At 38.5% G+C, this 24934-nt stretch overlaps 1 protein-coding gene across 18 annotated transcripts in view; it reads left to right on the top strand.

Annotated features, from left to right (window-relative positions):
* RIMS1 (regulating synaptic membrane exocytosis 1) overlaps nucleotides 1-24934 on the top strand; it is a 554640-nt gene that overhangs the window by 349627 nt on the left and 180079 nt on the right. For 15 of the 18 annotated variants that reach the window (XM_038748659.1, XM_038748658.1, XM_038748657.1 and 12 more), the window contains 4 exons: nucleotides 9119-9275; nucleotides 12574-12699; nucleotides 15663-15725; nucleotides 23191-23280. In XM_038748659.1, coding sequence (XP_038604587.1) covers nucleotides 9119-9275; nucleotides 12574-12699; nucleotides 15663-15725; nucleotides 23191-23280 — 436 coding nt within the window. The remainder of the gene's footprint in view (nucleotides 1-9118; nucleotides 9276-12573; nucleotides 12700-15662; nucleotides 15726-23190; nucleotides 23281-24934) is intronic. The other 3 variants (XM_038748651.1, XM_038748617.1, XM_038748575.1) reach the window with 1 other exon arrangement.

Below are 24934 nucleotides of genomic sequence, written 5' to 3'. Positions count from 1 at the left end.
AGAGAGAGAGAGAGAGAGAGAGAGACAGACAGAAAAAGAGACAGAGAGAGAAATGGATAGATAGATATCCATCTATCTATATGTAGAAGGCAATACTACAAATCAAAATAATCAGTAATATTTATTGAGCCTCTACTTGGTTCAGGGTACTTTGTTGAGTGCTTGGAAAAGGACAGTAGGGTTAGTAGATATTATCCCTAGACATTATCCCTACCTTCAAGAAATTTACAATTTGGTGAGGGAGACAGAATTAATATAATCTACAGGAAGAAGGGAAAGGTGATATGTAATGAGTCTTTAAATAATAATAGTTCATAAATAAATATAACACTATATACAGAAGTGCTAAAAGTGGTTATAAGTATATAAGTGCTTAGTTGGTGCCAAAACACTTAAGTGGCAGTTGGGGATATGCAAAATAAATCATGGTAGGCCTCCAGGATTAAATTGAACTTTAGCAGAGCTTTGAAGATGGGGGAAGCCATGATCCAGTGGATAGGAATAGGGAGAAAGTCCTAGACAAAAGGAAGGATGTGGGCAGGGTGTTGGAAGTAGAAGAGATGAGAGCAAGGTACGGTAAATTCACTAAAGAGGAGTGAATACTGTGAATTGGAGTGCAATGGGAGAAGAGAGAAGATAAATTGGAGGAATAATGATAATAATGATGGTATTTGTTAATCACTTACTATGTGCCAAGCACTGTTCTAAGCACTGGGGGTTTGTCAATCAGATTGTCCCAGGTGGGACTCACAGTTTTAATCCCCATTTTGCAGATGAGGTAACTGAGGCCCAGAGAAGTGAAGTGACTTGCCCAAGGTCACATAGCAGACAAATGATGGAGCCGGAATTAGAACCCATGACCGCTGACTCCCAAGCGCGTGCTCTTTCCACTAGGCCACGCTGCTTCTCTATGAATAGATTTAGTGCCTTAAGGTAAATTGGCAGGAGTTTCCATTTGATATGGTGGAGTGGAATGGGTCATTCATTGAAGGATTTTGTGGAATCACAAGGTGTTTGAAATATGGGCTGGAATGAGGAGATCCTGGAAGCAGAGAGACCTGTGAGGAGGCTCTAACATTTTCATACAGGTCATTTGATGACGTATGTGCTTAAATACTAAATCCTATGCAGGTTATGTTTTCCAAAAGATATAAACCCATTCTCTAGCTAACATATACCGCTAATGGGTATGCATCCAAGCTGGGACAGTGCTTGGGCCAGAGAGATGGCCATTTGAATTGAAAGAAAGAGAATACCCTGGAAATGCTGTGGGTAATTAGATGTCTATATCTATGAGTAGTCTATGTATTGCTATATATAGTTATATGTATAACTATATAGATAGTGAAAATATAGTACTATGAACAATTGAAGCAATATTCATATTAAACTTGGTTTGGAAGCCACAGTCTGAAGTTGTTAAAGTCTGCTTGATACCTAGATTTCCAAAAGTGGGCTTCTGCAGCACGAATACAGGAGTGAAGAAAGTGTACCGTGGAGGTGACTGGGCCTGGGAGATGGCATAAAATTGATGGAAGGATAGGAAGGGTTAGAGAACTAAGTTTGATCTAAACTGTAAACTTGTTATGTGTCTGTTTATTGTTGTATTTTCCTCTCCCAAGTGCTTAATACAGTGTTTTGCACACGGTAAGCTCTCAATAAATGAATGAATGAACGGAGAGGGACGAGTTGAAGGCATGCATTATGAAAAGGATGCATTATGAGAGGTGAGATTGGGTAGGAGTAGTATTAAGACAATTGGCCTTGTCTTAATTAAAGACAACTTAAAAACTTAAAACAAGTTTTTCCTTCAAGCTGTCCTTTTGTAGGGTGAGGGAGATGGGAATAATGGAAAAAGAAGAGAGGACAAGAAAGGGGGTGGGGAGAAAACTGAGGGGGGAAGAGAAGCATTTATTCAGCTTTTATGGACAAGCTATCCCTGCTATTTTCTCCTGCTACTGTCATTGGACAAACTGCAGTAGCTATGATAATAATAATAATAATGGCATTTTTTAAGTGCTTACTATGTGCCAAGCACTGTTCTAAGCACTGGGGTAATCAGGCAAGGTAATCAGATTGTCCCACGTGGGGCTCACAGTCTTAATCCCCATTTTACAGATGAAGGAACTGAGGCTCAGAGAAGTTGTGACTTGCCAAGGTCACACAGCAGACAAGTGTCAGAGCTGGGATCAGAACCCACGACCTCTGACTCCCAAGCCTGGGCTCTTTCCACTGAGCCACGAGCTATGGCACCCAGTCTAGGATAGGCTAACTAAGGTGGAGCCTTTACCATTGTGGGAGTGGCAGGAGAGAAAGAAGGCCTCTGCTTTCAAGCTAGTGGCCTGCTTAGCAGTTTTTAAGTCATCAATCCAACAGAGTGCATCTCTCCCCATGTTCAAAGCCCTACTAAATTTCACCTCCTTCGACAAGCCTTCCCGTATGAACTTTCCGTACCCAAAGTTATGTTAATCCAACAGTTATCTCTAGCACTTGTATATTTAATTGATATTACATAGGTATGATCAATTATACAGTCAATTATACCTTCTAATTACCCTTTTTGAAATAATTTTATTTCAGTCTTTCCCATTATCATCATCATCATCAATCGTATTTATTGAGCACTTACTGTGTGCAGACCACTGTACTAAGCACTTGGGAAGTACAAGTTGGCAACATATAGAGACAGTCCCTACCCAACAGTGGGCTCACAGTCTCAAAGGGGGAGACAGAGAACAAAACCCAACATACTAACAAAATAAAATAGAATAGATATGTACAAGTAAAATAAATAGAGTAACAAATATGTACAAACATACATACATATATACAGGTGCTGTGCCATTAGTGTTTACGTTCCTCAAAGGCAGGGGATGTTTCATTCTTCTGTTGTTCTTTCCCAAATGCTTAATACAGTGCCTTGCACCCAGTAAGTGTTCAGTAAGTGTGTATCATTGCTGCTATTTTCTACTTTGGTCTAGGCAAGCAAGACATGACTGAGACAGGCTGCCGTATGGTTTCAGTGCCAGGAAAGCATGGTCTGACAACAGGAAAAAAACAAAAAGAACAGTCTTTCCCCCAGTGCAGCTTGAAGAAGTAGTAGTAATTTTCCATTCTGCCCAACAGTCAGAAAAAAGCTTTCACAGTGGGAATTCCTTGGGTAATGGCCCCTGTGATATCCAGAGGGTTGAATATCTACTGAAAGGGAAGAAAGGGGAAAGAGTAAGAAAAGGAAATGTTAAGCTCTGTAACCATACTGCTAGACACAATCATCATAGATAAGTTATTTACAGCAAATAAAATAAGAACACCAGAAAAATAGAAATGCCATAAAGTACAGAAGATTTTTGGATGAGTGGACAGTAAGCAATAATACCCGATAATAGTTTTAAAAATTCCACTTCAGTTTCATTGTCCTTTATTAGGCATATTTTTTTTAAAAAAGGATAAATTTTCGGCCAGAAAATATGGAGTTTAGGAAGAAACCTGTTGGTTGCCCAGAATCTGGTTTCATTTGCTTTCTGTTAGTGAAGAAGATATTCCTTTTCTTCTTAAAAAAAAGTAACACAAAATGAAAGGAATATTCTCAAAATATTGAAACAGTAGTGGGGAAAGTATTTTTGTGCTATCATAGTTTTATGCACATAAATGAGGATGATAAAAGTGAAAAATCTGAATTTGCAGTAACAAAAAAGCAGGTTTGAATTTTGCTTACCATCCTTGATTATGGCAATATTTGGACACAATAATACCATCTATCTGAGAATCCCATGTGACTCTCTCAATAAGGCCTCCATTTTTTAAATATTAACTTAACAACTTTAGTTTAGTTCTAAAAGGGAAGTCCTTGTAATTGAGAGCAGGGAAGGAGAAAATAAAGAGGAAGAGGAGTATTTCCTAGTGTAGTACAATAGCTGATATAACTGGGCATTCTGAAACAACATGGCCTAGTGGATAGAGCATCTGCCTGGGAGTCAGGAGGATCTAAACTCTAATCCTGGCTCTACAACTTGACTGTTGTGTGACCTTGGGCATATCACTTAAACTGTGCCTCAGTTACCTCATCTGTAAAATGGGAATTAAGACTGTGACCCCTACTTGGGAGGTGGACTGTGTCGCTTAGTGGCAAGAGCCCGGGCTTGGGAGTCAGAGGACGTGGGTTCTAATCCCGGCTGCGTCACTTGTCTGCTGTGTGACCTTGGGCAAGCCACTTAACTTCCCTGGGCCTCAGTTACCTCATCTGGAAAATGGGGATTAAGACTGTGAACCCCAGGTGGGACAACCTGATTACGTTGTCACTACCCCAGTGCTTAGAACAGTGCTTGACACATAGTAAGTGCTTAACAAATGCAATTATTATTATTATTAGCTTGTATCTACCCCAGTGCTTAGTACACTGCTAGAAGCAGCATGGCTCAGTGGAAAGAACCCGGGCTTTGGAATCAGAGGTCAGGGGTTCAAATCCCGGCTCCGCCACTTGTCAGCTGTGTGACCTTGGGTAAATCACTTAACTTCTCTGAGCCTCAGTTACCTCATCTGTAAAATGGGGATTAAGACAGTGAGCCCCACGTGGGACAACTTGATCACCTTGTATCCCCCCCAGTGCTATGTGCTCTGCACATAGTAAGTGCTTAAAAAATGCCATTATTATTATTATTATTATTATTATTACAGTGAGCTTCCATTCTAGAGAGGGAGGCAGACAGTATAAATAAATGAATTACAGATATGTACATATATTTTGTGGGGCTGGGAGAGGAGATGAATAAAGGGAGCAAGTCTGGGTGAAGCAGAAAGGAGTGGGAGAAGAGGAAAGAATGGTTTAGTCAGGCAAGGCCCCTTTGGAAGAGATGTGCTTCTAATGACGGAAAGAAATTTTCTGTCAGGTATGAGGAGGGAGGACGTTCCAGGCCAGAGGTAGGATGTGGGTGAGAAGTTAGCCGTGAGATAGATGAGATCGAGGTAGGGAGCATGGTCTAGTGAATACAGCATGGGCCTGGGAATCAGCAGGACCAGGGTTCTAATCCCAGCTCCTCCAGTTGTTTGCTGTATGACCTTGAGCAAGTGACTTAACTTCTCTGTGCCTCAGTTTCCTCATCTGTAAAATGGGGATTAAGATTGTGATCTCTATGTAGGGCAGGAAATGTGTCCAACCCGTTTATTTCGTGTCTGTCCCAGCGCTTAGTACAGTGCCTGGCACGTAGAAAGTGCTTAACAAATACCATGAATTAAAAAGAAAACCCTGGAAAATGTTTTTTGCCCTAAGATTGTTTCTACAGTAAAGGATGACTTTCTATCTTAAGCAGTGTCCTGCATTATTTTCATATTTCAATAAAGCATTCTGAGAGCAATATGATTATAGTAGGCCAAAAGGAAGGTGACTTCTAGTCTTTTTAGAAAGATTCTCTAACCTGTCATATTCTGATGAATAACATAAATACTTGTAGATACCTTATCAATCAATCAATAATCATATTTATTGAGCATATACTGCATGCCGAGTACTATACTAAGTTCTTGTGAAAGGACACTGTAACAAAGTTGATAGACAAATTACCTGCTGACAACAAGTTTACAGTCTAGATAGGAGACAGACGTTAACAGAAATAAAGTATGGATCATACTTAACTCATCTCATTCAATCCACATATTCAATCGGTCACTAAACCCTGTGGGTTCAACCTTCACAACATTGCTAAAATTTGCCCCTTCCTCTCCATCCAAACAGCTACCACATTAATCCAAGTACTTATCCTATCCCACCTTGATTATTGCATCAGCTTGCTTGCTGAAGTCCTTGCCTCCTTTCTCTCTTCACTCAAGTCCATACTTCACTTGACTACCTGAGACATTTTTCTAAAAATATGTTCAGTCTGTGTTTTCCCATTCCTCAAGAGCCTCCAGTTGTTGCCCATCCACCTCTGCATGAAACAGACACTCCTTACCATCAGCTTTAGAGCATTCAATCACATGCCCCCTCCTATTTTACCTCACTGCTCTCCTACTACAAGCCAGCCCATACACTTGGCTCCTCTAATGCAATCTACTCACTGTACCTCCATCTCATCTATCTTTCTACTGAACTCATTCCCACATCCTGCCGGGAACATCCTCCCTCTTCATATCTGACAATGTATCACTCTCCCCACCTTCAAAGGCTTATTAATAACACATCTGCTCCAAGAAAGTTTCCCCAACTATGCCCTTATCCCTCTTTTCCTATTCCATTCTGCATTGCCCTTGTACTTGGCTTTAAACCTCAGCCCCACAGCGCAGCACTCACATTAATATTTGCCTCTCACTCTAGACTGCAAGCTTGTTGTGGGCAGGAAATGTGTCTACCAACTCTATTATATTGTACTTTCCCAAGTGCTTAGTATAGGGCTCTGCACACAGTAAGTGCTCAGTAAATATGATTAGTTGATTGACTGACTGATTGGATATGTATATAGGACCTGTAGGGCTGATGTAGGAGTGAAATAAGTGTGAAAATATAAGTGCAAGGGTGATGCAGAAGGGAGTGGGAGAAGAGGAAATGAACAGCCTAGGCAGGGAGGAGATGTACCTACAATAAGGCTTTGAATGTTGGGATAGTGATGGTGATAATGGTAATTGTTAAGCTCTTACTATGTGTCAGGCACAGTTCTCTGGGGTATATACAAGCTAATCAAGTTGGATACACTCCCTGTCGTACATGGGGCTCACAATCTTAGCCCCCATTTTACAGATGAGGTAACTGAGGCACAGATAAGTTAAGTGACTTCCCCAAAATCACGCAGCAGACCAGCTGGTACTACAACCCAGGTCCTTTGACTCCAGTGAATATGAAGACGTAGGGCATTGCAGGGCAGAGGCAGAACTAGGGTAAGAGTTTGGTGGTGAGATAGACAAGATCAGTGTACAGTGAGTAGACTGGCATTAACAGAGCAAAGTGTTCAGGCTAGGTTTTATTAGGAAAGGAGCCTGGTATGTTAGGAGAGGGCAAGGTGATCGAGTGCTTTAAACTGAAGGCTATTGAGTTACTGTTTGATCTAGATGGGGATGGAAAACCTCAGGAGCTCCTTGAGGAGTGGGGAAATGTGGATTGGATAGTTTTGTTAAAAAATGATCCAGGAAGCAGAATGAAGTGTGGACTGGAGTGGGGACAGACAGAAGGCAGCAAGGAGGCTGATGCAGTACCCCAGTGGACAGCCACTAAAAAAATGCTACATTATCTTGAATTAAAAGTCCATGTTGGATTAAATATTTTAGAGCATCCCTACATCTCCCAATTAAGTGGTGATCATTGATTGGAGTTTAGCCTTTAGTATTAGCCAGTCTCTTATCCCATATATATTTCCTAAATATGGTGCCCAACTGAATGTATCCTCTTGTAAACTCTACAGTTCTATACAGTGTAGAGACGACCTGTCCTCCTTTCCCAATTGACCTTCCCTTTCTGTATAAAAAAAAGCATATACTCTTCAGAAAGCAACAGCCAGTGCTCAGATTGGATTCTTAACTACAGTTTCCATAGCAAATGCTTTGCCAAGTAAAAAAATAGACAATTGTAAATTGTCTTATATGTTTATCAAATTATGTCACAGTAATGATAATTTGAAACACAAAATGTGTAATGCGTTGAGATTGCTAAACCTAGTAATAAGAACTTAATGTGAGATTAAAATGCATTTTATGCATACACCAAATAGGATTATGCAGATAGGTAAAAATAATTTTAGGGGAATAGTATTACTCATCTTTTGTGAGTAGACTATTAGAACTGTAAAAAGGAATCAAAAAGCATTAATTAAATATGCATCCCTCTTTGAAAAGACAGAAATATCAAGATGTGGTCCAGCCCTTGCATTAAAAAGTGCTAGAACTCCATTTCACTTTTTCTTTTGCCACAAAATGCTATGTATATTTATCCCAGATAAACTTGATTTATCTGAAAATAGGAGAAAGAACTATTACATCAAATTTATATTGAAATATAACTATAATTGGAATTATGGACTAGAGTCAACCAAAATGATTAGCTTAATTCAAGCAAAATCTCAATGACCTTAGCCTTTCAGGTTTCTCCCTTTGAAAAGCTAGAAATTGCAATTAACATAATCATTTGCCTTATTGTCATCTTTAAAAGTAAAATGAAACATCTAAAATATTTGTAAAAACTGCTTTGCTATAATTTTATTAACAATTAGTAGAAGTAATGACAATATTAATCCTGAGCCTCCAATCTGAGGCTCCTGAGGTGCACTAATATGCCACTGGGTAAGGGAGGGAAAGGAAGACAAACATCCTTTCAAAACACCTGTCCCATTCATACAAGATGTGATTGATTCTCCTCACTGTTACGATTTCACAGCAGAACAAGCCACAAAAACCATGCTGATGATATAGTTTTTGCATGAATCCACTTTCCCAGCTCTACTTCACCTTGGATCCATGCCCAAAAGAGTCTGCATGTTTTAGGGTATTCCCCATGTAAGGAGATTTGTAATGTACTGGGCGTAAGATAAAGAGACTGTAAATACTTCAAGGATTTATAAGTCTCTTCTTTCTTGAGTAGCAAGTCAGCAATTCCTTGGAGTCTAATATATCCTTCGTCTTCTAATAGTTTTTGTTCTTTTTCCAAAAGCTAACACTCTCTGGTCCAGAGAAAATGTCTTTGCTAATGTGTTTTGTTGTTTTAGTTATAGTAGGGTGATTTAATAAATGATGTGAAATGAAAATTCTTTAGAGATTTGTGGTACGTGCATGGACTGGGTTAGGTTTGTATTGCGTAAATATGATTTTTCATATGATCTCTTGCAAATCATAATGTTTGAAATTTCGACTATCATATCATGTTCAAACCTCCATGAAAAAAATATGGATCACTGAATTCTAATCTGCTCTTGTGCATGTTCATGTTATATTAGGTTGTATATATGCATATATACATATCTACATATATATGTATATGTATATATACTTGCTCTGTTTGAAGGAAATGCTAATATGATTCTAATTGCATGGCACTAGTCTTCAGTAGGTAAATGGCTATTTATTATTTCAAGCCTCTTTCCAACAAATTGTTTTCTCCTACTGTTTATGACGATCTGACTACGTACTGTTGCACTTCTGTCAGTCGGTTTTAGGTCTAATACTAGAGAAAGCAAATCTGCAACATTAACTGTGCCAGAACAGCAAAGAACCACTCATCACCGCTCACGATCTGTATCTCCTCACCGTGGTGACGATCAGGGCAGGCCCCGTTCCCGTTTACCAAATGTGCCATTACAGAGGTAAGCTATTTAGCAAGTCAAATGCCCTTCATGATAAACATCATCAAAAAACTGTTTATATTGAAGTCTAGAGAAAACACATCAAGTTTTTAAGTGAGAGAAAGTAAATAGTCCACATAAATCATGGGCAATATTTAACTTTTCTAAATACCTTTGTTGAAGCTAACAGTGTTATTAAGAGGCTTAATCTCTACATTGCACAATTTATCTTCTAAGAAATGTCCTTGAAAGGGAGAGAGATTACTTACGGATTACAATTGTTGAATGTAATTTTCCTTTGTGATTTCATTACCAATGCCTCAAAAATTTCCAGTGGCTGCCTGTCAACCTACGCATCAAGCAAAAACTCTTCACTCTCGGCTTCAAGGCTCTCCATCACCTCTCCCCCTCCTACCTTACCTCCCTTCTCTCCTTTTCCAGCCCAGCCCGCACCCTCTGCTCCTCTGCCGCTAACCTCCTTACTGTGCCTCGTTCTCCCCTGTCCAGCCGTCAACCCCCGGCCCACATCCTTCCCCTGGCCTGGACTGCCCTCCCTCCACACATCTGCCAAGCTAGCTCTCTTCCTCCCTTCAAAGCCCTACTGAGAGCTCACCTCCTCCAAGAGGCCTTCCCAGAGCCCCCTTTTTCCTCTCCTCCTCCCCATCCCCAGTGCCCTACCTTCTTCCCCTCCCCACAGCACCTGTATATATGTTTGTACAGATTTATTACTCTATTTTACTTGTACATATTTACTATTTATTTATTTTGTTAATGATGTGCATTTAGCTTTAATTATTTTTTTCTGATGACAACTGTCCACATGTTTTGTTTTGTTGTCTGTCTCCCCCTTGTAGACTGTGAGCTCGTTGTTGGGTAGAGACCGTCTCTATATGTTGCCAACTTCTATTTCCCAAGCGCTTAGTACAGTGCTCTGCACACAGTAAGCACTCAATAAATATGATTGAATGAATGAATGCCCCCACCCTTGTCTACCCCTGTATGGACCAAATACAATTTTTAAAGATGCCTTTCTTAGGGAACTCTCTTATAGCCTAAATTGGCAAAGGATAAGCCTCAAGTTAAGAACCAAACTGATGTAGGTGAGATAAAATCATTCCTTCTTCAATCCTTCCTAATTTTAATCAATCCATTAAATAGCATTTAAGTGCTTATGTGTGCAGAGTTGTGATTCCGAAACGGGGGGTGGTGTGTGTGTACGTGTTCGTGATTCCTAATCAGGCTAATCACACACACACACACACACACACACACACACACACACACACATGTCATCTCCTCAAACATGGCCCAAACCTCCATTTTAAACCCTAAATACCAGGCAGGGCCCACTCCATGATGCTGAGGGTAGCCTGCTTCATCTGGTTTGTGGGCAAGCTGGGCTGAACTGGGAGACATGGTGGAGCTTAAACTTCTAATGGGGAAGACAGACACAAAAATAATTTATGTGGAGAAGGAAGACGAAGGGGATACACATGTAAGTTAGTGGTTAACATGGAGGAGATATGATCTTATCAAGTCTGGCCTAGTGAAAAGTACCTAGACCTGGGACTTAGAGGACCTGTGTTCCAATCGCAGCTTGGTGACCTTGGGCAAGTCACTTAACGTCTCTATGCCTCAGTTACCTGATCTGCAAAATGGAGGTTGAATGAATGAATGAATGAATGAGATTCAATGCCTGTTTTCTTCCTACTTAGACCATGACCCTCATATGGGACCTGATTATCTGGTACCTTCCCCAGCACTTAGCATAGTGCTTAGGGCACAGTAAGTGCTCAACAAATGCCACAATTATTGTCAAGAATATTTTCAAAACTTAGGATAATAATGCTGTTAAACTATGATTAAGAAGAGAAGCAGCATGGCTCAGTGGAAAGAGCACGGGCTTTGGAGTCAGAGGTCAAGGGTTCAAATCCCAGCTCCGCCAATTGTCAGCTGTGTGACTTTGGGCAAGTCACTTAACTTCTCTGTGACTCAGTTACCTCATCTGTAAAATGGGAATTAAGATTGTGAGCCCCCTGTGGGACAACCTGATCACCTTGTAACCTCCCCAGCACTTGGAACAGTGCTTTGCACATAGTAAGCGCTTAATAAAATGCCACCATTAATAAAATGCCATCATTATAATAATAATGTTTGCATTAATTATGTCAAGAACTGTGCAAGTAAGTGGTAGATACAAAATAATTAGATCCTCCTCCAAGCCCTACTTTTCCTCATCTCCCACTGCCTTTTGCATCACCGTGACTTGCTCCCTTTGCTCTCCTCCCCCACACAGCCCCACAGCACTTATGTATATATCTGTAATTTTATTTATTTGTATTGATGTCTGTCTCCCCCCCAACCAAGAATGTAAGCTCATTGTGGAAAGGTATTGTCACTCTTTATTGTTGCATTGTATCTTCTTAAGCACTTAGTACAGTGCTCTGCACACAGAAAGTGCTTAATAAATATGATTGAATTGAACTGAATTGAATCAGACAGCACTCTCCCATATGAGGTCCACAGTCTCAGAAGGAGGCAGAACAAGCATTTTATCCCATATGTACAGATGAAGAACCTGAGTCACGGAGAGGTTAGGTGACTTGCCCAAAGTAATTCAAAAGGCAAATTGCAATCTTTCTCTAGGCCTAATGGGAAAGTTAGGTATAGGAGAGGATTTTGGAGAAGATAAATGCCATTGATTGATTGATTGATTGAATATGAGGAATTCAGTTTTGGACATATTAAGCTTAAGGTGCCAGTGGGAAATGTGTTTAGTGATGTCATGGAGGTAGGAGGAAATGTAAGATTTCAGAGGCGAGAGATCAGAACTAGAGAGGTATATTGGGGCTCATCGGCAAAGAGGTATTTTTTGAAGCTGAGAGAATTTCAGGCTTCCCCACACCTCACGCCCTGTCTTCTCAATCCTGAACCAGCCCCAGTAACCTCTTAATCAGTCAATCAGTTAAGCACTTACCATGTGCAGAGCCCTGTAATAGGTGCTTGGGAGCATATAATACAACAGATTTGGTAAAGAGGATTCTTCCCCTCAAGGAGCTTACAGTCAAATGCAGAGTCTTTTCAAAGGAGATTCATAATGTATTTGAAGACATGGAAAATGGACTAATCAAACTGCAGAATAATTATACACTGCTATCGTAACTAAACCAGTCATTTTGTTAAAAAAAGGCACCTTGTCAGATCATGTAAAATCTAACTGCTGACAAACATCCTGCTTTCCTATTATATGCATTTTGAAATGTAAAAAGTTAAGTACTGAGGAAAGCATGGATAATAATGTATTTGAACTTACTTTTAGGAGTTTAGATGAAATTCATCAAATGAGAAGATCACGTTCTCCAACCAGACACCATGATGCCTCTCAAAGTCCAGTAGACGATAGGTCCAGAGACATGGATGATCAGTATTTGTCAGAGCAAGAAAGGTACCATTTCATCATAATTATTTCAAAGTAAACTTCTAGTAGGAATCTCTCTCTTTGATTGGGTGTTTGTAGTTCTGTACTTGAAAAACGGAAGCCATTTCAATGAAATAATTTATTCATAGGAAATAGTTCAGTTACCATCATGGGTCCTGCAACTAGCTGTACCGATCAAATGTTTTCTCCCTAGTCTCCATTATTGAATATTAAGGTCACAATTTTCATATATCCATTTAGTCTGAATGTCCTCTGAAGACCAAAACATTCTTTTATGAGATAATTTTCCATCTAAAAAGTATCTTTCTCACTTTTAGCAATTACTCCTGGAAGCATTCTTTGAGGTTTTGCAGCAGGGAAAACAGAGAGGGAAAATAAATGTAGTCCAGTTTTTATACTTCAGTTCCTGTGAAAAACAGAATTTCAATTGGGAGGTTTTGTGCTTCTGGAATAGTATAAAGAAACTCTAGGTCATTTCTCAAAGAGCGGATCCCCCAAATGATCCTGGTTAAATCAATCAATTGTATTTATTGAGTGCTTACTGTGTGCAAAGCAATGTACTAAGAGCTTGGGGAGAGTATAATATGACAGAGTTAGTACACATATTCCCTGCCCACATGGAACTTAAAGAAAATCGAATCATTTTTTTTCTTTCCCTGAATGGTCTGGGCTGATTAACACCATCAGATTCAATTGAAAATTACCGGTCTTTCACTTTCACTTGGCTTGGAATACACTTTTAGTATTTGTTAGTTCTGAGGCACAGATATAATTCAACCACAAATTACTTCCATTATCTTGTCTGCGATGTAGCTAAAAATACATATGTGAGCATTTCAGTTGCAACGTCCTCTGCAGTGTAACAGAAAAGATTTACCCTATGCAGTTTTTAATCAGTCATGGATACATTTATAAAACAAATATTAATGATCATTTATGATGCAATATATGCTATCAATAGATGTAAACTAAAATTTTGTAATGCATCTATTTGAAAAACTAAAATAATTTAAGGTTAAAGCAGCATGGCCTAGTGGATAAAGAATGGGCCTGGAAATCAGAAGGACCTGGGTTCTAATCCTGGGCTCCACCACAAGCCTGCTGTGTGGTCTTGGACAAGTCACTTCATTTCTCTGTGCCTCTGTTACCTCCTCTGCAAAATGAGGATTAAGACTGTGAGCTCCATGTGAGACACGCACTGTGTCCAACTTGTATCTACCCAGTGCTTAGTACAGTGCCTGGCACATAATAGCCTAACATATACCATAAAAAAAGGCAGAGAACTAAAAGGCACCTAACGTACCAGACTGGCAAGTTTGCTTCTTCACCTTCATCTAAGAATTATTCATCCCACTTACATAAGAAATTCAAGGAGTAAAAACCTCTTACAACTTTAAATGGATAATATAACTTTTATGGTGTAAACCAGGACACTGAGACTTGAGCTCTAATTTATGATTAAGGAAAAAGCACCATTTGGGTAACTAATGTTTTCCCTTAGTAATTTATCATTACTTAGAATTAATATTTTTATAGTAATTTGAAACAAAAGAACTTCAATGCATAGCTAATATGTATTGTTGGCATATGATGATACCTCATCTGAAAAAAAATTAAGTTTTCAAAACATTTAACTTCAAGCATGATAATCTGGATCATACCATAAACAGTTGTTTCTGGCACAATAAAGAATGATTTTCTGTTATGTAAATATCTTTCTCTTCAGAGAACACAAGTATTTTGTCCTGATTTTCCACATATTGATTAAGGAGCCAAGCAATTTGGGCATTTCTACTTTGTAATTTACATGGACATTTTTTGAGGGCATACTTTTATGAAAATATAATGTAATGATGTTTTACACGTGCTCTCCAATCTTTCATAATTCTCTAATATTTTCCAAAAAATTGGAATGGCAAATCTTTCCATCTGAATACTGATACTTTTCTAGAAAGCATGACTCTTTCTAGAAAAATCTTGGAGCCTTGATCTCAAACTTTCAATGGTGAAAAGAGTGCATGTTATCATAAGATCCATTTTATGGTACAGTGGGTGAAGCACTGTGCATGTAATGGGCTGTGGGAGGTTCCCTGCACATTGCTTAAGACATGGTCCCTGGTCGTACTCTAAGCAGAGGGTGGTTGAGAAGAGTGACATGGAGTCACAGGTTAAAAAGTCACTGGAGACTCAAAACTCTAAAAGCAAAACAGTAAAACTAATACTTCATTGCTACCTAACCTCACAGCTCCAACAGGTATAAGTGGGTGAACTAATGTGAGCAAAATTTCTATTCCCCCCTAGAAGTTCTGATTATTCCATATTAATTTCAAGATCATGCTCGCTGGCTGAGAACTGAAAGAAATATTTAATTTTCCGAATTGGTCAAATAATTATTTTATGTACATTTGAAATGCTAAGAATAGTAAATTTACTTACATAGTAGAAAAATGTCATACATCCATTTTATTATGCATGGTTTGACCCCCACCAGGTGTTGATCTCTTGGAGAGAACTCAAAAAGCAACAGTGATCACAAGTTTACGGTGACATAGTAAAAAATTATGTTTTGACACAAAGTCAGATCTGCATTATTTTCCTTTATATTTCCATGAATAAATTTCCATTCACTTCACTTTCAAAATTGTTAACCTCTGAATTGAAATAAAACTATCTCAAGCATTATTTGCTTTCCAGTATTCAGATAGAAAAATTCTAATTTTAAAAAATACTAAATGGAGTGATTAACAGGCTTTAGTGTGTAATATAAATTTTGTGACTTCCTTATTTAATTTGCCTAAATACTGTCACTTTTTGTTTGTTTTAACACTCTCAAGAAAATATACCAGTGCAGACTATCTGGTTTCTGCCCCTTTTTTATGCTTTCATTGCTACATCACTGACACAATCCATGTCATCTAATGTATCGTGATTTATATCTGTTTCACTCAACATCCATCCTGTCTGTGCAGTGAGCTTCTTATGCTGCCCAGAGCAAAACGAGGACGAAGTGCAGAGTGCCTTCACACCACCAGGTAAATACAGGAATTTGATAACAATGACTGTCTGTGAAGATTTAGGTTTTTCTCAATATAAATTTTGTCATTAACTGAAATAAAATGTTTTATTCACAACACTGCTTGAACAAACTACATTTTCATATCCTATACTTCTCATTCCTTTAGTGGTAGAAAATATTGCAGATGGGTAAACCATATTTCCCAATTAATCATTACTCTTGTTCTTTTAATCTTGGAAAATTATTTATTAAATGTGTTCATGTTCTAAAAGGATGCAGGGTAGTTAACCTACTTTATATTACAAACTAGGGACTTTAAAACTGAATGGGGAACTGCTATCTTTTCTTTGCAGTTACAGTGCAAATAATGTGATAGATACTGCCTGTCTAGTCACAAGTGGCCTGGTCTTTCAATGTGTGGCCATTTAATTTTGTCTCTTATGATTACATTTTTTTCTTTTTGTAATTTTCTTTCATTTTAAGTCCCTGTCCTGTGTTTCTCTCTCTGCGTGTATGTGTGTGTGTGTGTGTGTGTGTAATTTTTAATATGCTCCATACTTTGATGTTAAAACTCAAAAGCTATCATCTCAAACCATCTTGAATGCTAAATGGACTCAATGATGATTGAAAGATTTTTTTAACATTGCTAAGTGATGATTGAAAAAGATAACAAAAAGTATAAAAAAAGTGTTTGCAAACTTAGATTTATTTCCATCAGTCCAGAAGGGTGGTCTCTAGGCATGTAGGAAAGAGGAGGAAAACTCCAGTATATTCCCTCAGTTTTTGTACTTTATCCACGCCCTGCAATGTGCACAATGGCATACTGGGAAGACTCTTGAAAGAACATTATGTCAAATTTCGGGAATTCATTACTAATATTTAGAGAGTCACCATGATGATTAAAGGACTGGAAAGACAAACTAGAAAGTCTGTGAAGAAAAAGCAAGTGAAGTAGGAATTATTTAATCTAGAGAATGGAAATTTAGGTATTTCTCAATATAAATTTTGTCAGTAACCGAAATAAAAATGTTTTATTCGCAACTCTGCTTGAACAAACTATAAAATGATCATGGGACTGTTTTCAAAGAAAAATAGCCAATTTCTTGCAAAATATAAATTTAAATCTTAAATATTGTTCAACTGAATCATTATTCTTGTTCTTTTAATCTTGAAATGTGTTTATTAACTATGTTCATGTTCTAAAAGTATGCAGGATAGTTAACCTACTTTATATTAAAAACTAGGGGCAATAAAACTGAACAGGGAACTGCTCTCTTTTCTCTGCAGTTACAATGCAAGTAATGTGATGGATACTGCTAAATTCTACTAAGAATTTCATATTGATGGACTATTGAGGCAGCCAGTATCTATTTATTTTCTGTTTATTGTATCAAAAGTTAAAGATCAATTACACCATATCAGGGTAATCTTTTGTAATATTAATTCATCTACATTTTCTTTTATATATTCATTGTTGGCAAGATTTGTACTAATTCCAGAACCTTAACTTTACATTCCTGATTTAGTAATAGATTTTGGATCCCTCTGGTACACTATGCCTGCCTTTCATTTTAGCAAATGAATACAGAGTAAAACTCACTGATTCCTCAATGCACTGATACTGTACTGGAGTATCATTGCTACTATAATAGATACAAGGGAAACAGAGGCAGCAAATATATTTTTTAAAAATACACCAGTAATTTCTCTTTTGTGATAAATTCTCCCAATCTTCATTAACAGTGCATAACCCCCACCAAGTTCTGAGCCACATATCTAAATTCAAAATCAACATTCACACCTATCCCAAAAACATAATGCTGACAAGGTAGGGTATGCAGAACTAATATTCATATTGATCAGTTCCCAGTCCCAAGTCCCCAATTATTTTAGGTGGTCTTCTTGGTTCTAGTCCTAATTCAGCTATGTGACTTTGAGCAGTACTTAACTTCTCTATGTGTTAATTTCCTCATCTGTAAAATGGGGCTATCCATTAAGGTGGTTGGTTATAAGGGTAAAATAAGATAATCTGTTAGAAAGACCTTAATAATAATAATGGTATTTGTTAAGTGCTTATTATATGTCAGGCACTGTTCTAAGTGCTGTGTAGACACTGGTTGAGCACAGTTCCTGCCCTACATAGAGCTCACAGTCTTGATCCCCCTTTTACAGATGAGGGAACTGAGGCACAGAGAAGTTAAGTCACTTGCCCCAGGTCACACAGCAGACAAGTGGAGGACCCAGAATTAGAACCCAGGTTCCGCTGACTTCCGGACCTGTACTGTATCCACTCTACCTTGCTCCCTGCTTCAATCTCGTCTGTCACACTGCCAACTTCTCGGCTATGTCCTGCCTCTGGCCTGGAACGTCCTCCCTCCTCATATCCGGCAGACAATTGCTCTCCCTCTTTAGAAGCCTTATTGGAAGCACATCTCCTCCAAGAGGCCTTCCCTGACTAAGCTTTCCTTTCCTCTTCTCCCACTCCTTTCTGCATCACCCAGACTTGCTCCCTTTATTCATCTCCCCTCCCAGCCACACAGAACCTATGTACATATCTGTAATTCATTTATTTATATCAGTCTGCCTCCCCTCTAGACTGTAAGCTCACTGTGGGCAGGGAGTGTGTCTGTTTATGTTATATTGTAATAATAATAATAATGGCATTTATTAAGCGCTTACTATGTGCAAAGCACTGTTCTAAGCACTGGTACTCTCCTATGCTCTTAGTACAGTTCTTTGAATACAATAAAGATGAGTGAGTGACTGATAAACGTGTTTTAAGCAGATTAAAACTATTTCTACTCAAGGTAATTGAGACTCCTCAAACTATATAGACTTATCAATCACAAAGGCTCAAGCTGCTCTCAGCCCCTGCTATTTCTTTGTTGCCTGCAGCTGTAGCCCTGCCTCTCCCATTTCCACTCTATCCCCAAGGCCCTGGACTGGGTGCTCAGAGTGCACTTTGATCCAGATATGGCAGGGTTGGAGGTGGAATCAAGATGGCAAAGCCCTACATTGCTCTCTGCAGACAGCATGTGGGTCCTAGTCCAGACCAGAATTGCATAATGATGTGCCAGGCTCTTCCCCAGACACCAGGCTGATCTCGTGCCCTCCTCTTTCCCCATCTCATACAATGCCCTCTCATCGTTGTTCACTACTACCTCGGGTGGCAAAAGCATCACTGTTAGAAAATATTTTTATTTCACCTCTATAAGTCTTTTTGCAAGTGTAGATCCTAGAACCAGGGAAATGAAAAACTGTTAGATTGTCATGAAATATATCATGAAATAAATCCCCACTTATTTGGACCTACTGTTAAGTTAGTAGTTGAATAAAAACAAAAGCAATGTTTTTGTGGGTGGTGTGGATAATTTTCTAGTGGTTCATGACCGTGACAGTGATAACAATAATAATTGTGGTATTTGCTTAGGGCTTGCCTTGGCCAGATAGAGTCTGAAGCACTGCATAGATACAGTACAATCAGATCAGACACAGACCCTTTTCCACATAGGGCTTGCAGTCTAAGATAAAAGCAGCATGGGCTAATGGAAGGGCCCGGGAATCAGACCTGGGTTCTAACTCCGGCTCTCACACTCATCTGCATCGTGACCTTGGACAAGTCACTTCACTTCTCTGAGACTCAGTTTCCTCATCTGTAAAATGGAGATTAAGGCTGTGATCCCCATGTGGGATATGGACTATCCCCAACCTGATTAACTTGTACCTATCTCAGCACTCAGAACAGTGCTTGGCGCATAGTAAGCACTTAACTAATATCATAAAAAATAGAGAGGAAAAACAAATATTTAATCCAAATATTGCAGATGAGGAAACTGAGGCACAGGAAAGTTAAGTGACCTGCCCAAGGTCATGCAGCAGTCCAGTGGAAGAACTGTAATGATAACTGTGGTATTTGTTAAGGGCTTACTGTATGTCAAGCACAGTACTGAGTAGTGGGGTAAATGCAAAGTGTTATGTCAGACATAGCTTCTGTCCCAGTCAGTGTTCACATTCTACAGATGAGGAAATTTGGGGCGCAGAGAAGTTAAGTGACTTGTCCAGGGTCACACAGGAGGCAAGTGGCAGAGACAGGATTAGAACTCGGGTCCTCTGCCTCCCAAGTTCATGCTCTTTCAATTAGGCCATGCTGTTTCCTACCTTTCTGTCTGCTTGCTTTTCTAGTAATTTCCTTTTATAGCTCTAACACATCCAAGCCCTGGTTTCCAATCTGATTACCAGACTTTTGACTTGTGATTCAGATAAAAAGTTGCAGGTCCAGGAGAGTTTAAACTCGAGAAAGTGCCCCCCATTCATTCATTCATTCATTCAATTAATCATGTTTATTTAGTGCTTACTGTGTGCAGAGCACTGTACTAAGCACTTGGGAAAGTACAATACAACAATAAAGAGTGACAATCCCTGCCCACAATGAGCTCACAGTCTAGAGGTGGGGAGACAGATAGTAATACAAATAACCAGGCATCAATACAAATAAACAAAATTACATATATATATATGTACGTATATGTATATATATATATGCATATATATATATATATATACGTACATATATATATATATAAATGCTGTGGGGCTGGGAGGTGGTGGGGGCAAGAGCAAAGTGAACAAGTCAGGTCAGCGCAGAAGTGCGTGGGAGATGAGGAAAAATGGGGCATAGTCTGGAAAGGCCTCTTGGAGGAGATGTGCTTTCAATAGGACTTTGAGTGGGCGAGGGCAGTAATTGTCAGATTTGAGGAGGGAGGGCATTTCGGGCCAGAGGCAGGATGTGGTTTAGGGATCAGGCAAGACAGGTGAAATCGAGGCACAATGAAAAGGTTAGCACTAGAGCAGCAAATTATGTGGGCTGGGTTGTATAAAGAGAAGCGAAGTAAGTTAGGAGGGTCAAGGTGATGGAGTGCTTTAAAAAGGCAATGACGAGGAATCTTTGTTGGATATGGAGGTGGATAGGCAACCACTACAGATTTTTGAGGAGGGGGGTGACATGTCCTAAACGTTTCTATAGCAAGGTGATCTGGGTAGAGGAATGAAGTTTGGACTGGACTGGGGAGAGGCAGGAGGTTGGGAGGTCAGCAAGGAGGCTGATGCAGTAATCTAGGCAGGATAGGGTGAGTGACTGTATAACATAGTGGTAGTTTGGATGGAGAGGAAAGGGTGGATTTAAGCAATATTGTGAAGGTGGGACCGACAGGATTTGGTGACGGATTTAATATGTGGGTTTAATGATGATGATGATGATGACATTGATTAAGTGCTTACTATGTGCAATGCACTGTTGTAAGCACTGTGGAGGTTACAAGGTGATCAGGTTGTCCCACGGGGGGTTCACAGTCTTAATCCCCATTTTACAGATGAGGTAACTGAGGCACAGAGAAGTTAAGTGACTTGCCCAAAGTCACACAGCTGAGAGAGAGGAGTCAAGGATAACACCCAGGTTTACAGGCTTGTGAGACGAGAAGGATGGTGGTGCTGCCTACAGTGACAGGAAAGTCAGGAAGAGGACCTGGTTTATGTTCCTCACTCCCAACCAAACAATCAGGGGTATTTATTAAGCGCTGTGTGCAGAGAACTATACTGAGTCCTTGGGAGAGTGCAGTACAGTGGAGTTGCCAGACATGATCTCTTTCCTCATGGAATTTACAGTCTAGTAGTGGAGGTTTCTCTGTTTAGCTTTTTAATGGTATTTGTCAATCAATAACACTGTACTAAGTGCTTGGGAGGGTACAACAGAATTCCCTGCCCATAACATGTTTACAGTCTACAGACAAAGCGCTCTCTATGTACCCGGAACTGTACTAGGAGCTGGGGTAGATTCAAGCTAATCAGGTTGTACACAGCCCATGTCCCATGTGGAGGCTCACAGACATAATTCATATTTTACAGATGAGATAACTGAGGCACAGGGAAGTGACTTGCCCAAGGTGGCACAGCAGACTTGTGGAGGAACTGGGAATAGAACCCAATTCCTCTGACTCACAGGCTCATCCTATTTCTACTAGAACATATTACATCTCATGAGGAGTTTACAATATTTTTCTCCTCACCCTTTTCCTTATGTCACTTCTCTCCCCACTATAAAAGATGAACTTTTCATGAACTGCAACTTTAACTCTTAAGGCACTTTTCAGTCTTTGAAAGGGATTAACTAGGCCCATAGTAAATTAGTGATAGCACTTCGCTCACCAGGCTATAGATAATTAAAAGAATGATTTAAAAGGAATTTAAGTTCTGGATTAATTTTAAAGACCAATTTAAATCTAAATCTGATTTAGAAATAGCTTGCAATTCAGAGGAGAGTATTATGCAAGTAAGATATTGTTAGCTTAATTTTACCCAAAGTGATAATATGCAATTACTCATCTCAATCATTCTATTTTTCTATCCATAATTCCACTCAATTAAAGAGGACCTCCAGCATCTTTAATTTACAGCTTGACAAACCTGCTGTAACACTGAACCTTAATTCAAATTTAAGTAAAGATTGCTTCATTTTTTTTGTTTCCTACATTTGTCTGTTGACTATCCCACCATTCTTTTAGGCAACATAAAATATTACCACCCAAGAAGCAATTGCTAGAGAATGGTACTCATTGGAATATTTTCAGGTAAGAGATAAAGCACTGAGTCCCAGTTAGCTGAATCCTTCCAAGGAGTGGAAAGCTTTCCATTACGTTTGAATGTTTGAAAAAATAAATGTTCTGTAATTGCAGTAAAATTACATGGAAATGAATTTTACCATAAACTGTACATTCTCTAGAATTCCACTAACCCCTAACTCAAGATATTTTAGTTACCTCTTATTTGTCATTTAATTTTATGTGTGTCAATTGTTTGATTTTGAATGTGAGATTTAATTTTATTGTATTTGAAATCATTTTAATTTATAAAGCTCAATATTGCCTGCATTTGCTAAGACCAACTTAGTGATTAGACAGGACATACACCACTTTGTGATTGGCTTAAATTCACAACTACTGAATTATCTGGATGAGTTATTTGTTAGGTAAGATCAAGTGGAACTGCCTTTTTTCCATGTCTGGTGTCTAATGTGGCTCGATGGCCAAATTAGTTCAGTTGCATCATTCATGATCCTCTAGATTGCCCTTCATTTTGTTTTGGAGTAGCATTTCCTTTTACTATAAGAGGGGTTGATATTTTGCTTTCCTGCTACCCTTAGAGTTTTTCATGAGTAGGTATTTTTTATTCTCATTTTCAGTCCACGATACTTGGAACAATTATGCAAAGCAGTTCAAGCATAATCTTTCGTTTAGTTTCATTTTCTAAACAAGTTTTGCACGGTTCATCCAGTTGTCTCTTTTACATCCTTTATCAATTAGCCCATGATGATTCTGCATCTTGTGTAAGCAAAGCATTATTTTATGATTTAATATCTAACATGATATTCCTTTCTTTGTTTTCTTTTTCTTTCTCTTGTACCATTGGATGCATTGCACTGGCACTAGTGAACTGCAGCCCTCCCTTGACAGGGCTAGGAGTGCTAGTACCAACTGCTTGAGACCAGATACTAATTTGCATTCACCAGAACGAGAAAGGTATAAAATAAAGACTTTCTTAATTTCTTGTCATCATTTTTGGCAGTCTTTATCAGTCTTGTTCCATGTGAATCTTCTACATGTCTGTTCATTCATTGTTGGCCTTGGTATTTGGTGTGAGTGAATACAATTCCTCTTGGGTACTACTTTTTCCTTCTCGTTTCAGCCAAGTATCATTAACCCAAGAAAAAACTCAGTAAGCCTTCAGTATGCTGATACCACTGCAGGGTTCAGTGAAGTAGCTGAAGGGACCATTGCTTGACTGTTGTATCCATTATTGTCTGTCAGTGCTATTATAAATGATTTTGTTTATATTCCAACCTATTCATTCATAGTGGGGTGTAATTATACTATAATGTGAAAAAAAGGTAACATGATCCAAAGCTGTCATTTTTCAAAAACGATTCTATCCCTGAGCTAGCAAAGACACCAATTTTTATCTATTCTTCATCTTTGGTAATCATCATCATTAACATAAACTATGTTTTTCACTAATATAAAGGATGTTATGATCACATATTTTCAGGAATTTCTATTTAATTTTGTGAGTGTTTTTCTATTTAATAGTAAATTTATTTTTTCTAATTATTTCAATGGCTTTCAATGCAGACTATGCCTAGAGATGTGAGGTATAGAAAAGGCATTTTAGTACATATTATAAACCTAAGAGTTCTAAGTCTTCTCAGGGATAGTGTTGTGAAATAATCCTTCTTAGCTTTTTGTAGAATTTGAATTGTTTTTGTACTATTTGGGTGTGATTGCTGAAGCTTTTCATTTTGTTGCATTCAAAAATGCCTGGATTTGCATCTCTTTCTTTTTACTTACTGATGGGGTAAAGAAACAGTTTAAATGAAAAGATGCATTTAATATTTTAAGCAAAATTAAAATGATGAAAGGGTTAGTAAGCATCCTTCCTCCTTCGTGTAAAATATTATTTTTTAAAACAAAAAGGTGAGGCGAGTATTTGAGACATCATAGTGATATTTCTGTGTGTCCGTTAAACATTTTCTTAAAATCTGCTCCTTAGAAAAATATTACCTTTCTTCAGTTTTAAATTGAGAGCAAATACAAACAAATAAAATAAATGATTATGAAATAAAATTTACAATGATTTAGTAGAGAGATAAAAGTGTAAAAAAGGAAATAGCGTTTCCAAACTTAAAGTTTGTAATTGTAGAACTTTATTTTAAAATGTAGTTTTTACCCATACCCAGACATACCTGAACAACGATGAATAATTTAAATTCTTTTTGTGGACTGAATACAAATTATTAGGAACTTGGAAATCTGTGGAAATTTGGACCTATTCATAGAGTCAAAATGGGTTAACTAAGACCATAGTTGAAGAAAAGCTAAATAAAGTACCCAGTTTATAAATGAAGATAATATTAAGGACATTCTCTATATAAGAAATACAAAAAAAATCGTAATGTAGACAGTTGCGCTCAAGGAAAAGGCACATTTGCTGTTTCAGTTATTGCATCATCTTTGGCATCTCCACAGACCTGTTCAACAAATAAACACAGTGAATTTCTTTAAAAATCCAATGCCTTTGAGGCTCCCAATTTTTAACACCTATTTGTTTAGTTCCTTAAAAGTAATCATACATTTCTGCTGGACCTGACAAAATCTGCATGCATAATGAAGATGATGT

Source organism: Tachyglossus aculeatus, chromosome 1, assembly GCF_015852505.1.
Source record: "Tachyglossus aculeatus isolate mTacAcu1 chromosome 1, mTacAcu1.pri, whole genome shotgun sequence".
Taxonomy (NCBI): Eukaryota; Metazoa; Chordata; class Mammalia; order Monotremata; family Tachyglossidae; genus Tachyglossus; species Tachyglossus aculeatus.
Note: the sequence above shows the minus strand (reverse complement) of the source record. Positions and strands in the feature narration are given on the sequence as shown.